Consider the following 17,139-nt stretch of genomic DNA (forward strand, 5'->3'; position numbering starts at 1 on the left):
CAAAGCACTTGGATCTAAAATTTATAGTCTTGAAATTCAATAATAAGAAAGCAGAAACCCAAATTTAAAACATAGGGAAAGATCAGAAAGCACTTCATTAAAAAATTTGGATGTAAAAGAAACATGAAACAAGGGGCTGGAGCAATGGCTCAGCGGTTAAGAGCATTGACTGCTCTTGGAGAGGACCCAGGTTCGATTCCCAGCACCCACATGGCAGCTGCAAACCGTCCTTAACCCCAGTTCCAGGGGAATCAGAAGCTCTCTTCTGACCTCCGCGACATTGTATGGCACGGGCGCACTTACATACATGCAGGCAATACACTTATACACATAAAATAAAAATAATAAAAAATTTTTTAAAAAAGAAACATGAAACAATACTGGACATTCCTGTTCATCAGTGAAATGCAAGTTGAAGCCAGCGATTTTCCAGTGTCTGTTTATCAGAACGGTAAGCAAACAAAAGCAGCATATGCTGCTGACACTGGGGAAAAAGCCCTGAGGCTAGTGTATGCAACTATCGAAAATATAATGTGCATTTTGGAAGACAGACTAGCAGCTTCATATGAAGTTAAATATAATCATAATGACCTAGCCATGTGCCATGCCACCTCTAGGTATCTACTTAAGAGAAAATAAAATTCACGTTTACCTCAAAACCTGCATGATGAGGCTGGGAGGACAGCTCAGTGGTAAGAGTGCCTACCTAGTATACCCGAGGGCTGGGCTTCAATCCTCAGCACCGCAAACACAATCCAAACAAGAAGGTCTATGGCAACTGGATTAGTAATCATCCAAGTTAGAAATGACCCAAATGCCCACTTACCCATGAATAAAGCACTCGGCAGGCAACTTAAAGGAATAATTCCTGATACTCATTACTATATCCATGAATCTCAGGTGCTTTGCGCTGAATCAAAGTAGCTGTGCACAAAAGGATGCCTGCCGTGGGCATAGCAGAAAAAGTGTCTATAAAAGACATATTTCTAAGCACAGACTGATTAGTGATTGTCTGGGCTTGGGGCTGGATGTTGGGAGAAATGAGGCAGACTGATAATTGCTATGGGACCAGATTCATCATTCTAAGCTTTGCTGTGTTGAGAACTGCGTAACTCTAAATATGCTTTAAAAAAAAAACAAAAAAACAATGAATTGCATCTTTAAATGGGTAAAGGATCAGGTACATGAATTATGTCTCAATAAAGTTGGTTAAAAAGAAAAACTAGTTAGGCGTGGTAGCGCACGCCTTTCATCCCAGCACTCGGGAGGCAGAGGCAGGTGGATCTCTGTGAGTTCAAGGCCAGCCTGGTCTACATAGTGAGCTCCAGGCCGGCTAGGGCTACAGGGAGACCCTGTCTCAAAAAGACCAAAAAAAAAAAAAAAAAAAAACTCTAAATGAATACGTGAGCTATTTTAAAACCCCACAATTCTACAGTTTGATTTTTTTCTTGAGAAAATTGTGGGGAAAATCAGTCATTAGGTTAGCTTAGCATGTGAAAGGGTTTTCCTGTCCGGTCAGTCTTTGAGTAGGGATGTTAAAGGATAGAGTGTAGAGCAGAGAGTATCAACCTCCAAAACTGTGTCTAAAGTTGCCAGATAAAGAAAGGATGCCTGTTTAAATTTATTTATTTATTTTTGGTTTTTTGAGATGCGTTTCCCTGGTAGCCAGAGCTGACCTGGAACTTACTATGTAGACCAGGCTGGCCTTGATCTCACAGAGATCTGCTTGCTTCCGCCTCCTGAGTGCTAGGATTAAAGGTGTGCACCACCATGCTCAGACTGAATTCTAATTTTAGACAGATGGAGAATAACTTTAGGTTAAGTCTCAAATATTGTACGACATGTAACTATCACTGAAATCATTCTTCACCTAAATTTCAAATTTAAATGGGAGACTTGCATGCTTACTTGCTGGATGTAGCAAATCTGGGCACACATTTAATATTTCAAATTGCACTGTCCCAGCAAAGGTGCTAGAAACCAGATAGTTCATCAAGCACATGTACTATGATGTTATACTGGGTTACTCAAATGAAATTTGAGGAAGTAATTTTCATTTTAAAATTGCTTATGTCTAAAATATATTTTCCTCCTAAAATGAAATAACTTGAAAGATAATGTTTAAAGAGTGTTTAGTATTTCTTTAGTTATAACTAAAACTCTTGCAAAATTTGAAGTTCGGTGAAATTGCATAATTACTATCATGAATATAACTCAGAGGACACAATAACATTGTTACTTTTCTGCCTTTCCATTTTGGGTCTCATCTTTTGAATAATGAACAGAATACACCTATTATTTCCAGCCTTGATTCAATTGCTCTAGGATTTAATTTTTATCATAAATTAATTTTATAAATTTTGTGAAACTGTACAGAGCAAACATGATTTTCTAGTGGGTTGTGATGATACATAACTTTACTCCAAGCACTTAGGGTGCTAAGGCAGGAGGATTGCTACAAGTTCAAGGCCAGCCTTGGCTACATAATGAGGCCCTATTTCAAAAAGCAAACAAAAAATAAACAAAATGACTTTCTGAAAATGATAGAATTTCAGTAGTACCTTTCCTGATTCCTGAGTATAAGTTTTACCTTGTATGATAGTCCCAGTAACATTTTCCCAAGGGTATCATTAAAATTCAGATGGCATGTTTAATTTTAAATGTAATTTTAAATACTTTATTTGTTATTTTTATTTTATGTGTATGAGTGTATTGCCTGCATGTATGTGAGTGCACCCATGTCATGCAATGCTGCAGAGGTCAGAAGAGGGCTTCGGATTCCCCTGAAACTGGAGTTGAGGACGGTTCGTAGCCACCATGTGGGTGCTAGGAATTGAATCCGGGTCCTCTGCAAGAGCAGTCAGTGCTCTTAACTGCTGAGCCATCTCTCCAGCCCCTGTACATAATTAAAAAAAATTTAAATGTCTTATAATTTTAGGAGCCTCCATCATTGAAGCTGGGACCTCAGAAAGTTACAAAAATAATAAAGCAAAACTACACTGTTATGGACTCAGGTTCTTAAATTACGAGATGCCTCCAGACATCATTCTTCAGGTAAAAGTGAAATTAAGACCAAACCACTTCTATTTTAGGATTTTTCTGCCATACATCATAAAAACGTTCATGTTTAAATGGAGGCAAGGATACCCATGCTTCCTATAGAACCTGGAATCTTCTTTCCTTCCTATAACATTATTACAGTGCATGAATTATTTATTTCATAATTAGTAAACTATTGTTAATTATGTTTTAAAGATCAGAAAACTAGACTTTGCTTGTCAAAACATACAATTCCATGCCTTTCATTTCTGTTGCTTCTATGACCTCCCTTTTCCATTGAAAACTTTAATCATTCAACAAAAATTTGTTGAAAAAGCTTGTTCTCCAAATGCCAGTCCTGTATTAAGTGCTAGGCAACCCGTATGTTTTTTTTAAATATTTTCTTTATTATTTTTATTTTATGTGTATGAGTGTATTGCCTGCATGTACGTGAGTGCACCCGTGTCATGCAATGCTGCAGAAGTCAGAAGAGGGCTTCGGATTCCCCTGAAACTGGAGTTAAGGACGGTTCGAACCCGGGTCTTCTGTAAGAGCAGTCATTGCTCCGAACCGCTGAGCCATCTCTCCAGCCCCAGCCCATATGTTCTTATTAAGTTTAATTATAACAGGAGAAATTTCTTCCACTTAGCCTTTTCCTTCACTTTCAAAGGTCATGGATTTCAATATATAGTAGAGAACTTCTCAACTATGACCCACACATCTGAAGTTGGTTTCAAACTTAGAAGTACCTTCAGAGACAAACCTACAATCTTTTGCCAGACTATCATTTACATCTAGAAAAAGAATATTTTCATTTTTATTGCCAAAGCCTCCATCACCATCATCATCCATCCCTACTAGCCATCACTAGTACCACCATCACTCCTACCATCACCATCAATGTCACTTCCACCACCACCATCACCTTTCATCATAACCACAACAGCCACTGTCATCTTCACCACCATCACCACCAGCACTGTTCAGCACCATCACCATTACCACTAGCACCAGCACCATCACTATCAGCACTGTCTTCACCAGCATCATCACCAGCATCACTACCACTATCAACACCATCACTATTGCCATTAGTGCCATCTTCGCTAGCACCAGCACCATCAGCACTGTCTTCACTAGTACCAGCATGAGCACCACCATCATCACCACCAGCACTTTTTCATCAGCACCATCATCACTACCACCCCTTATTGCCTTTTAGCTCTCCGTCTGATTACAGCAGTAAAAGAAAATCTGCTCACGTGATAAAGGGCTCTAATGGACAGAAGCATAAAGTACTCTGGAAGAACATCCAGACCTAGGGGTGTTTGGGAAGTTCTCCTTCTTGACAGGTATCCTGAGGAATACCTTTATGCTGTAGGCATGAGACTCTTAGAATCTACTAGTGGTGAGGTGATCAGTATTGTAGGGATAGATTTAAGTACTCAGAGAGAAGATTAACTCAATGTTTTCTTTCCAGCCAGATGTCCACCCTGGAAAATGCTGGGCCTTTCCAGGTTCCCAGGGTCATATCCTAATCAAGCTAGCCAGGAAAATCATACCAACAGCTGTCACCATGGAGCACATCTCGGAGAAGGTGTCGCCCTCAGGAAACACCTCCAGTGCACCCAAGGAGTTCTCTGTCTATGTGAGAAGCTGTCTAAACTTGACATTCAAACTAAATTGTAATGGAAGGTGGTTAGCTGGGAATTTGGAGCTAGACTCATGTCTTTGGGGATTGAACCTAGGGTCTCACACAGGTTAGGCTAGCACTCTACCACTGAGCTATATCCCCGGCCCTAAACTCTCATTTCAATTGTGCAATAATTAGGTTTATACCTTACCTCTAGGGCTTTTGCCTTGTTAGCTCCAAACTGCAAGGGTTGGAACAGAGGATTTTTATGATTGATTTTATATTTTTTACCTTATAACTAAAAAGTCACACATGTACAACTAAAATGTGTGATATTTCCACACACTTTATAATGCATGTTCCCACTGATCCCTGGCCCCAATTCTTATTATTCTAAAGTGGCCCCAATTCTTATTATTCTAAAGCTTCCATTTGTTACAACTTTATCCATTTATATGGGTGCCTACCTCCACATTTTATTTTACCATTATGTCTTGGTTTTTCATCTTTGGTTATTTGATGGCACCTTCCAATAGAAAATGAAAATCAGCTCTCTTCTGTGTTTCCATCCATCCAGCATCTTTATGTCTTCAAATGGGTGTTTATGGGCATGCACGTCACATCACATACACTCACCCACGTGAAGTGCACACTTCGGTGGCTTTAGTATATTTAGTTCTGTATCTACTACCACCACAATTTTAGAATGCTTTTGTTGTCCCCTCAAAGGAGTCCCAGAATAAATATTAATTGTATGTGTATTTACTTATCCATCAGTTGGTGGCTGAGTTATTTCAAGGATTTTGGCTATTATGAATGATACTGTGAGTATCTGTGTAGAAGTTTTGTGTGGATGCTGGTTTTTCTTTCTGTGGAGTGTGCACCTGAGGTGGAATTGCTAACTCTGTTTCATGTTTGGGACTCAGAAGAGATGTGTATCTTACTTTCTGTTCTAAGCAGTAGTCTGTTTCCATGGTAACTACACAGCATTGCCCTCTGTTGGGCCACATAGTGTGCTTGAAAATTACTTTTTTAAAAAACTGCATAAGTTTTAGATGTTTTGCAAGATAACCACCACATTTCTATCAATTTTCTTCAATTTGGTATAAGTCTATCTCTAAACCATTCCCAGTCTCTTCATGAGAGGTGCACATACTCTCCCATTGTTAATTCAGGTCAGACAAGCTATGCTTCCCTCCCCATCCCCTCCCTCTCATCCCCTTTGGAGCTCTTCTATGCTTCTGCTCAGTCTGATAATGCTACATGAGCCTGGTACATAACTGTGTTTGTGGGATGTCATTCCTGCATCCCAAGGATTGTTTCTTATTTTCCTTCCTTGATTTATGTTCCTCTTCTGGAAGACTTTATGTTAAATCCTATGTAAAAAAAAATCATGATCATAGTCTCTAAGACTTTGGCTTCTACAAATATTCATTTTTAAATATTTTATTTATTTTTATTTTATGTGTGTGAGTGTTTTGTCTGTGTGTATGTAAGTGTACCATGTATGTTCCTGGTGCCCACAGAGGCCAGAAGAGGGCATCGGATCTCCTGGAACTGGAGTTAAGGATGTTAGCCTCCACATGAGTGCTGGATACTGAACCTGGGTCCTCTGGAAAAGCAGATAGTGCTCTTAACCACTAAGGCATCTCTCCAGCCAGCCCCCTAAATAATCATTTTAAGAGTCTGTTTTTTTTTTCCTTTCATGGATACAGTATCTTTTTTTTTTCATCTGAAGATACTGATCAATATCAGTTCTGTTTCATTTTCTTCTGCTTCCTCCTATATTTTTTGCAAGTACCATTTTCTTGAATTTCTTTGATGCTCTTCTGAAGGGCCTGGAGTGTGGAGTCAGCCCAGTTGGCTTTGAGAGGAATCCTGCATGTGGGAGGTGTCAGCTTGGCTAGCTGGGTCTGCTGAGACCTGCTAGCAAGGAAGCATGTGGAGCAGGCCTCAGCTGCACAGGCAGCTGGCTCAGGAAGAGAGCTCTGTCAGGAGCATGGGTGTGGGAAGAAAGGAACCACTGTAGAAAGGGCTCTCATCACTTGTTGAAGTGACTGTCAGTCAAGCCTCAGCTCTGAGCCCTCCAGCTCCCTGTCCTCTGGCACCCCATGGCCCCGACTCTGGGCCCTTCCTGCAGTCTAAGTCCACATGCTTCTGGTTTCACCTCCAGCCACAGGAATTTGTTTCCTTCCTCTGCCACTTGACCTTGCCCATGGTTTCTGTCTGAATGCCTACCTCCATTTTCCCAAGAAGGCTTGGGCCTTCCTTACCTCTGTCCTTTGATGTTGCTTCCTGGAGGTGGACACAGTGGTCAGCAGCCCACCACAGTACTCCCCAGTGCCTCTGAATCCAAGGTGCCAGAACTAACAGACTCTAGCCTCTAATGCCAGTGTGCACTGTGGAGTTGGGTTAGAGGTGAATTGGGGCAGGCCCTGTACATGTACACTTTTTACTGTCCATCGTTTGCAGGCCCTTTGCATGATTCCTTCAGGCAGGAATCTTTTAGCAACAAAAATTACTTCTCATTTTCCTTCTATGTTTAAGAGTTTATAAACCAACTTCTTCCTCTCTTGCTCTTGGCCCTATTACCCCGAGACAGTGCCTCTCGCTGAACAGGAAGCTTGCCATTTGGGTTATGATGGCTAGCCATTGAGTTCCTGGAATCTGTCTCTGTCCTCCAATGTTAGGGTTTACACACATGCATGTAGCCTTGCCCAGAGTTTTCTATGGATGCTGGGGATTCAAACTCAGGTCCTCAAGCTTATACAACAAGCGATCTTACCCACTGAGCTGTGACCAGCTCCAACACACGCACTTCCAGGTGCATCGTTGCTACTTAAATACCTGCATCCATTGATCTCAATTAAACATCCACTCATCACAGCCTCCATGTCTGTTTTTTTTTGTAGGGCATCATGAAAAAATGTGAAGGAGAAGAAATATTCCTAGGTCAGTTTACATACAACAAAACAGAAACAACCATTCAAACCTTTGAACTCCAGGTAAGGATCCCCTGGGAAATGCTAAGGTAAGCTTGGCTCCATCACTGAGGGATTGGCTGGAATTGCTGCCTGGGAAGTGGTGTCTGAAAATAACTACAAAAGAAGCAGGAGCCCAGCAGGGCAATCACAGTTCAGCTCTTCACCTCAAGTGCTGGTGAGTGTTTGATGCACAAAATTTAATTTTATGTAACTGATGCAACATTTAATTGTAAAAGATGGGTAACTAATTTTTTTTATAATTTTACTTTTGGAAAAGCAATTTCTAACTCATCCTCACTTGCTATCGCTCCCTTGTACATTTCGTTTCTCGGGGCTTTCTTTCTTAATCATGCACCCAGCACATGCTAGGAGAGCAGTCTAGCACTGAGAAATTGTTTGCAAGTCACCATCCCATCTCCCTTGAGGAAAGGGACTGTGATTGAAGGTGCAATGTGAGATGGGTAGAGGGAGGGAGGAACGCCGAGGAACTCAGACAATGTTTCATGCTGTATTTATTTAATGACCCATTGGGGGAAATACCACTAACTGACGGACTCCCTGAAGTGCCCTAAAGGGTGTGAAATATATCTTCATTATCTATCATGAGTCACAGGAAGTAACTGAGGAGATGTAGAAAGCAGCTCTTATTATGTAGGAACAGATGTTTATGACACTTCTTGGTCAACAATGAGAAAGAACTAAGCCCCAAACACTGCACAAGCAGGACTCCACATACACTAATTTCACACAGATTCAACCAACCAAGATGAAAATCTTTGAAAAATGTATATATCTGTACTAAGCACATGAGGGTGTTTTCTTTGTTACTGTACCTTAGGCAATACAGCACAGCAAATATTTACAGTGTTTGCATTGTGTTTGGTGTCATAAGGCATCTGGAAATGGTCTTAAGCACAAGGAAGGCTGTCCATAACTTCTATAAGAATATTATTCCATTTGCATGGGGAACTTGTGCACCTGTGAATCTGGTATTGGCAGGGGGCCTTGGCGCCCACCCCAAATCCCCCTCCCCAACAGATGCCAAGGGGGATGTTCACAAAAATGAACATATTTGTAGAGTTTCATGTCTGATTTTCATATTCGTGTGTATTTGGGCTCATGTGTTTGCTTTGGTTTGTTTTTATTTTTGGTCTATTTTGTTTTGGGTGTGGATCTGAATCTCAGTCTATAAAGAAATTTCTCTGAAAGAGAAATTTCCCATCATGATTCTCCTATCTCAGCCTCCAGAGTGGTGGATTACAGGTGTATACCCAGCTCAAATATTTTTACAGTTGGTTTTATAGATAGGACTGGTTTTCATTCAACACTCTCCTCTTCCCAGCACAGCAGGGAAGAGTGTGAGGCGAGACTGCAGCAGGGAGGCATACCTCGACCACCTTAGTTTCTTCCTCCCCCTACCTAGGTCTGCTCATGTGCTCTGTCCTTGCAGTAGCTCATTTTCTCATCTATCAGGCCAGGATTGAAGATGTTCGTGTTAGGGAAGAAAAGTTTGAAAACTTCCCAACATATGAGAATTGGGTGGGATTCTTTCACACAATTTTCTTTATAGGACATTAATGTCTTCTTTATTTCCAGAAAGAAGTTTCTGACTCTTTGTTATGTGTGAAACTTAAAATCCTTAGCAACTGGGGACATCCAAAGTATACTTGTTTGTACCGATTCAGGGTCCATGGCACCCCCAATGATCACACCTAAGAAGAGCTGGAACGGAAAGCCGCGATCATTCAGCCACGTCCAAGGATGCTTATTCCCTCACATTAGATTGCACCCCTAAGAATCAAAGATTGGGAGTGGGAGGGAAACATCAAGCTCACTCCTACTAGCTGGTAAAAAGTGAATGAATTTTACTAATAAAACTATGAATGGCAATTCAACATCCGTGTAGTTTACTCTGTGAGGATGTATCATCCTGTTAGAACATTAAGAGGTGTTTTTATATTTAGAAGAGAGTCTCCCTCAGAAGTTATCCTCAAGGGGCTGGAGAGATGGCCTAGTGATTAAAAGCACTTTCAGAGGACCGGGGTTCAATTCCCAGCATCCGCATGGCAGCTAACAATCATCTGTAACTCCAGTTCCAGGGGATTGATGCCTTCTTCTGGCCTCCATGGGCATTGTACAACATGGGTGCACTTATATGCATGCACAGAAAACACTCATACACAAAAAATAAAAGTTAATCAAAAAAATTTTTTAAAAGAGGCATCCTCATAACGGCTCTGCACCTTGTACAATGTCCACTACACTCACTGTTACCAACTCCCATCTGGATGCCCTGGGCAATACGAATATATAAGCAACAGGTAAATTTTAAATAAAGTTAAAAATCAGTGACCATTACTAGCCTAGATTATTTGCAAATAATTTGATGAGCACCTTGGAATTCAATAAAGTATCTTTTTAAAAATTACAAACAAGGACCGGCAAGATGGCTCAGCCAGTAAAGGCACCTGGGGCCAAGTCCGATGATCTGAGTTCAATTCCTGGAACATACATGGTGAAAGCAAAGACTCATCTCCTACATGTTGTCCTCTAACCACCACACGTGCCATGGTATACATGCCTCCATGCGTAAACACACATATAATAAATATACAGCTAAATATAAGCATTTAAAAATCTCAAAGTAGGCTGGTAGTCATGAAACCACCACATATAACTCAAAGTCACAAATAAAACCAATGATCAGCTTAAGCATAATTTATAAAAGCCATAGCAAAGGCTATAAGGATCATATTAAAGAAGAAAGGAAAATGTGCACAGGAGAAAATCCCAAACAGGAGAAAATGACTAGAAGAAGTTTTAATAAATGACAAGCCTGACTCAGCTGTGAAGAGGCTAATCCTCTTTAAGCACATTTAGAATGGTACCAGTCTCAACTACAACCCGAGTGCTGCAGTATTTATGGAGCTCTAAGACAGTAAAGTGTTAATCGAAGGGACTGGGGGTTATGTGAGTGACACAACTCTTGTCAGCATGAGTGAGGGATGGGGTTCCATCCACAGCAGTGGAGCAAGAAGAATTATTGCTAAAACATACTGTGTGTAAGTTTCTTTGAGAATGGTATTCTAGTTTTCTTTTAAAGAGTTCTTTCTGGATCTGGAGACAGAACATCAGTAATTCCTGTACTGGGGAAACTGTGGTAGGAAGGGCCCAAGTTTGAGGCTTGCCTAGGTTGTTTAGTCAGATCTTGTCTCCAAAATTGCATTCTTTGGCTGATGAGATATGGTACAGAGAGGAAAAGGCACTTGCTGCCAAGTTTGACCACTTAGGTTTGATCTTGGGAACCCACATGGAGGAAGGACAGAACCAGTCAACCTGCAAACTTTTCTCTGATTTCCACATGCACACCCCCCGCAAAAAAATGTAATCGTAAATCAATAAATAAATGTTTAACATGTGGCACAATTTATCAAATGGCTCACTTTTAAAAAATAAGCATTCTTATTTCTTGACTTATATTTGTGACTATTTGGGGGTGCAATCTTTTTGAAACAGGGTTTCTTTGTAGCCCCAGCTGGCCTGGAACTCGCTATGTAGACCAGGCTGTCCTTGAACTCATAGAGTTCGGCCTGCCTCTGCCTCCTGAGTGCTGGGACTAAACATATGCACCACCAGGCCTGGCTATTTGTGAATATTTATAGATGAAATGATACATCTTGGATCTTTTTCAAATTATGTAAGGAAGAAATGGCTGGAAAGCAGGATACAGAGGATGGACATGCAGTGGTGACTGCACTTAGGCACAGTTGGTCCGTGGGGTTCATTACTCTACTCTGTTTGTGCTCATATGTGTATTTTCAAATTCAGAATATTTTTGGAATATTAAAATACATGTATTAAAAACACAAAGAAGTATGTTTTAGACTAACTTGACTTTAAACTTCCTAAGAAATGCTACATCTAACAAAGAACCAGGAAGCCCGAAAAACTGTCAACAAAGGGAAAACACTGTGTGATACAGGCATAAAACAATAGTTAAAACAACCTGGAGCTGGTGCACTAACAGATCAATCAGTGCAGCAGACAAGTCTTTAAAAAAGATTCACATCTGTGTGGGACCTGGGTAGTCAACAACAGTGGCAACTCAAACGTATGGTGTGTTGGAGGGTTTTCTCTTGCTAGCAACACAACACCATAGACTGGGTAAGCTATAATTAAAATAGATTTATTTCAGCTTACAGTTCTGATCCAGTGTCAAGAGGATGCATTTGTCACTGGCTCTCTTGCTGGCCAAATTCCAAGACACTGGCTGTGATATGGAAAGAGCGGGGAGCTCAAGAGACCTAGCCAAACTGGCTCATACAGCAGATTTCATGACAGTAAACCAGAGATGAAGCTGAGGCTGTTCTTGAGTTGTAGATGGCCAGTCTGGCTGCTCCGAGATCAGCCAGACTTCTGGTCAAGGTTGATGGCCACATTGTCTTTTTTCCATGCCTCCCACCTGTACCCAGGAGTAAGGTGACTTGGAAGTCCCCTCTATCTAGAGGCGTAGCCTTGTATTAACCATGTTTTTTAGTTTCTGTGTCAAATTAACAGAGTTGTTAGGGTCAAAGCCCAGGCCCTGGCAGCCCTAACAACCTAGGTTCTACCACCCATTCTTATTAGGCCAGCTAAAGACAGTTATTATTTAAAAAGAAAACAGTAAAAGATTTATTCTATATGGCCACAGTGGGAAAAGGAACAAAGAGTTCCAGTTACAATCCTTTCCCTAAGTTTACCTTTGGGGTTTTAACATTAAGCGTAGATTTAAGTAGACAAGAGGTATGATAACTAAGCAGCCCTGGTCAGCATATGCTCCCACCCATCATTTTATATGGGCTCTGATATCTCCAGCAACGTGGCCTGACAAGCTGGAAATCTTTCTGAGAGACAAGCTCCCCTTCTGATCTGCACCAGGCTCCAAGCAATTTATTTCTTTATATATATATGAGACAGAAAATTAGTATCTAGACAATACAGAGAACTCAAGAAACTAAACATCAAGAAAACAGTCTGATTTTTAAAAATGAACTATGGATCTCAACAGAATTCTCAAAAGAAGAAAGACAAATGACTAATAAATATTTTTAAAAGTGTTGAACATCATCCATTAGGGAAATGCAAATTAAAACTACTTTAAGATACTATCTCATCCCAGTCAGAATGGCTGGTATCAAGAAAACAAATAACAAATGCTGGGGAGGATATGGGGAAGAGGACTGCTTATCCGATGTTGGTGAGAGTGTAAATTGGTGTAGCCACTGTGGAAATCTGTAGAAGTTTCTCAAAAAGCTAGAAACAGAACTACTACATGACCCATCTACACCACTCCTAGTCATCTACCCAAAGGACTCCACATCCTCTTATAGAGATGCTGTGTATCCTGCTTTTTGCTGTTTTATTCAAAATAGATAGGAAACAGAACCAGCCTAGAATCCCATCAACTGATGAATGAGCAATGAAAATGTGGTTCTTGTGCACAATGGAGTTTTATCCAGTTGTGAAGAAAAAGAAATTATGAAAATTGAAAAAAATGGACAGAACTAGAAAATATTATATTGAGTAGAGTAACTCAGGCTCAAAAAGACAAACACTGCATGTTCTTGCTCATCAGATGAACCTGTACCTTCACACTGAACCTTCCACCTTCCACAAGGCTGTTTAAGTGATTACTGAAAAACAAAAAAAGGAAAAATCTGAAAGTAAGTTTCTTCTCAATGGGGAGCACTTACTACATCTAAATTGGTTTATTTGGCATCCTGCTTTAATTGGAGTGTGAAATCATCTGAAAAAGGAAATGATAAAATTGGTAATTTACAATAATTAATAGGAGCTCTAAAACTACATGAAGGGCTGGAGAGATGGCTAGTCTCTCCACACATCAGGTGGCTCACAACTGCTTGTAACTCTAGCTCCAGGGGCTCCAACTCCCTCTTCTGGCTTTCACAGGCACTCTCATGCATGTGGCACATATACACAGACATATGCACATAAATAAATCAAAATATTTAAAAACTAGGGCTGGAGAGATGTCTCAGCAGTTAAGAACACTGGTTGTTCTTGCAGAAGACCCAGGTTTGAATCCAAGCACCCACAAGTCAGCTAACAACTGTCCGTAACTCCAGTCCCAGGGGATCTGACAGCCTCTTCTGACCTCCATGGGCATTGCAAGAACAGGTGCACTTACCTACATGCAGGCAATACACGTATACATATAAAATAAAAAAAATATTTTTAAGTTTAAAAAATATTTAAAAACTACATGCAAGTTAAAAGGAGATAACAAAAATAAATAAGATATTAATTAAAATATTTAGAGGTTATTTCAAAATTAAAGATAAATTCCAAGAATAACTCCCTACTTCATCTCCTCCCCTGACCTTGCTCTTGGTTCTTTATCTCCTAACAAAGCAAAATTCTATGTGGAAATAGATCATAGTCTATTTTAAGATAAAAGCTAGAAAAAAACAGAGTTTGCATGCTATATTTAAAATTCTCATTTGCAGGGCTGGAGCCATGGCTCAATGGTTAAGAACACTGATTGCTCTTGCAGAGGACCCGGGTTGGATTCCCAGCATTCACATGGTGGCTAACAACTGTCCTAATTCCAGTTCCAGGGGATCCAACACCCTCTTCTGACCTCCACGGCATTGCATGAATGTACTTACATACATGCAGGCATAACACTCATACACATAAAATAAGAATAATAAAATAAATTTCTCATTTGTAAAGGTCACTTTCCATTGGGAAGCTATACTCACAGATAGATATATCTTATGTTTTTCTTTGATCATTTTTTTCTCTTAATCCTCATGCTTAGGCCTGCTTTAAAATGTCTTTATTGTACTAGCTAGTCCAAAAACTCCTTTCAGTATTAAAGCCATGAATCCTGGTTTGGCTTGAGTAGAGGTCTAAGCTTAGGGAATCCCCAGATTGCTAAGGATGACCACATGGAGCTATGCCTGGTCCCCTCATTGCTAACAATTCTCAGGATGCTGCTGAGATCCATCTTGAAAGATTGATAAAGTTGAATTTCCCTGTCTGTTGCTTGGAAGATCTACCCTCCTGAGAGTGGTCTGTACATTACCTTGGGTTTCTTTGCTTCTGTTTTTCTGGCCAGAAACTTAGTGCTTGGTAAGTGCCACCAAAAATAAAATTCTCTAGACCCATCCATACCCTGCTCCTGGATGAGATGGAACAGTACAGGACTTTCTAGGGGAGAAATGGTAAGAGCTGATCCCCCAGATCTTCTAAGCCAGTCTCTTGCCTCCAAGAGGGCAGCCTGAGACACAATTGAAAAACAACTTTCTTAAAGCAGTGCTTTCTGGATCCAAAGCAGCACATAAGGAATAACTGCTTCTAGACTTTCCATTAACTGAGGTTTTACAAGCTCTGCCTGTGGCTTTGCTTCCCTGCCTGTCTCCTCTGCTCTCAGTAAAGCTAAGAGCTTAGACAAGAAGGGATCTCTGCTGCCTTCCTGTCCCTATGATGTTGTAAAGAAGAGCCTGACTTCTGTGACCTTTAAGATCAAAATAGATAAATGTCATCTCACTATGTTTCTGCTTTATAAGACGTTTAAAAATTAAAAACCAGCCACTGTGTGTATCTATGTCTTTAAACTTTACACTAGACAGAGCAGTTTTTGATCCAAGGCCCTCTAGGGATGCCTAGAGAGAAAAGTAGCTTCCTGAGCTTTAGGAATGAGCAAATGTTGGGTAAATGGCTGTGTGGGAAAGGCCTGTGTTGCCTAATTCAGCATAAGAAACTGACCAACATTATCAGATCTAGGAAAGGAACTCTACCCTAGATTGATACTGGGCCTAATCTAAGAATCTACACTTTTACTTCTTTCCTTTCCTTTCCTTTTTCTTTTAGAAACAAGAGAAAATATGGGAAATATAATTTAAGCGCACTATAAATTAAAAGTAAAAAACAAAGCAAAAACCTCTGGCTTAAAGTAACATTGAGAAAACCATTTTTATCATAAAGGCATCTTCCCCTCAACTATTTAGCTCTTAAGAAGAAAAAGAGGGTAGGCTAAGGCTGAAATCCTAGCAGACAGCCTGAGAGGGTGGGCTCCAACCTCCATCAGTGTAGCAGCTGTGATATCTCCAGTCCACCAGAGAGTGCCAGGCTCTGGCCTCCCTCTGGCCTAAGAGGCTGAGAACACTGCCTGAGAGGGATCTTGCCTCCACACGGTGGTTTTCCCTAATTGTGCCATACCCATCCCCCTACCTGGGATTTCATGAGGCCCCTCTAAAGCTTCCCCCTCCCCCAAGGTGATCTAAGCAGACTGCCAGAGAGTGCCGGGTTCTGGCCTCCCTCTGGCATAGGGGCAGAGAACAGAGAACACAGCAGACCAACTGAGAATCCCCAAATCGCCCTTGCCCCTTAGGGAATTTCCCAATTTTTCTCTGAGTTCCTGCTAATAGGGGTCCAAGCCTTAGAAGGAAGCCCGAGTGTACCTGACTGGAACCTGACTTGGGCTTCTGTGGGTGCTCCTGAATAGCTAATCTGAAGCCAGCAGTTTCTTCCAAAATAAAACCTGAGAGAACCTGAAACCTGTACCAACCAGCTTTACATAACCAATAAGGAAAGGCACCCCCATAATACAAACAGAAGCATACTTCAACTTGATTCTCATATAAGAATCATAAACAACATAAGAAATTCACATGCCAAAATCACAATGAAAGAATAAGAAAATGGAAAGCCAAAACATTATGTCCCCTAGAAGAGTTCTACAAAGGGAACCCCCTAAAGATAACCCAGGGCACTGAATTTAAAAGAACAATCATAAACATGATCAAGGAATTCAACGAAATTAAAGAACACCCAAACAAATCAAAGAGCTAAAATAAGAGGGATAAACTTCTGAAAGAATTCACAAAAGAGATGGAAACATTGAAGAAAACTCAGGCAGAAATGAAGGAGGAAGTGAAACGCTCAATAAGCCAACTTGAAACAACAGGGGAAAGCCTCACATCTAAAATGAATGAAATGGAAAACAGAATATCAACACTGGAGGATAAAGTGGGAGAACTGGACCACTCAAAGATTATGGAAAATTTAAAAAAGAAGGAATGGAATGTGCAAGAGATATGGGGCACCATGAAAAGACCAAATCTACAGATCATAGGAATAGAGGAAGGACAAGAATTTCAGGTTAATGGTACTGACCAGATCTTAAACAGGATTGTACAAGAGAATTTCCACAAATTAAGAAAAGACATCCCCATACAAATACAGGAAGCACATAGAACACCAAATAGACAGGATCAGAAAAGAAACTCCCCACAACATATCATAGTAAAACCACTAAATGTACAGAACAAAGAGAGAATACTGAAAGCAGCAAAAGAAAAACAATAAGTCACATACAAAGGAAAGCCCATCAGAATTACAGCTGACTTATCAATGCAAACTATGAAAGCCAGAAGAGCCTGGACCAAGGCATTTCCCATTCTACATGACAATAGA

The 17,139-nt window shown here is 40.5% G+C and overlaps 1 protein-coding gene across 2 annotated transcripts in view; it reads left to right on the forward strand.

Moving 5' to 3' along the window:
- Sun3 (Sad1 and UNC84 domain containing 3) overlaps nt 1-9,533 on the forward strand; it is a 41,311-nt gene extending 31,778 nt beyond the window's left edge. For both annotated transcript variants that reach the window (XM_008842182.1, XM_008842181.3), the window contains 4 exons: nt 2,939-3,054; nt 4,520-4,687; nt 7,585-7,677; nt 9,253-9,533. In XM_008842182.1, the coding sequence (XP_008840404.1) occupies nt 2,939-3,054; nt 4,520-4,687; nt 7,585-7,677; nt 9,253-9,372 (497 nt within the window). In that variant the 3' untranslated portion in view covers nt 9,373-9,533. The remainder of the gene's footprint in view (nt 1-2,938; nt 3,055-4,519; nt 4,688-7,584; nt 7,678-9,252) is intronic.
- The last annotated feature ends 7,606 nt before the right edge of the window (nt 9,534-17,139 follow it).

The sequence above is a fragment of the Nannospalax galili genome, unplaced genomic scaffold (genome assembly GCF_000622305.1).
Source record: "Nannospalax galili isolate Female #2095 unplaced genomic scaffold, S.galili_v1.0 scaffold321, whole genome shotgun sequence".
Taxonomy (NCBI): Eukaryota; Metazoa; Chordata; class Mammalia; order Rodentia; family Spalacidae; genus Nannospalax; species Nannospalax galili.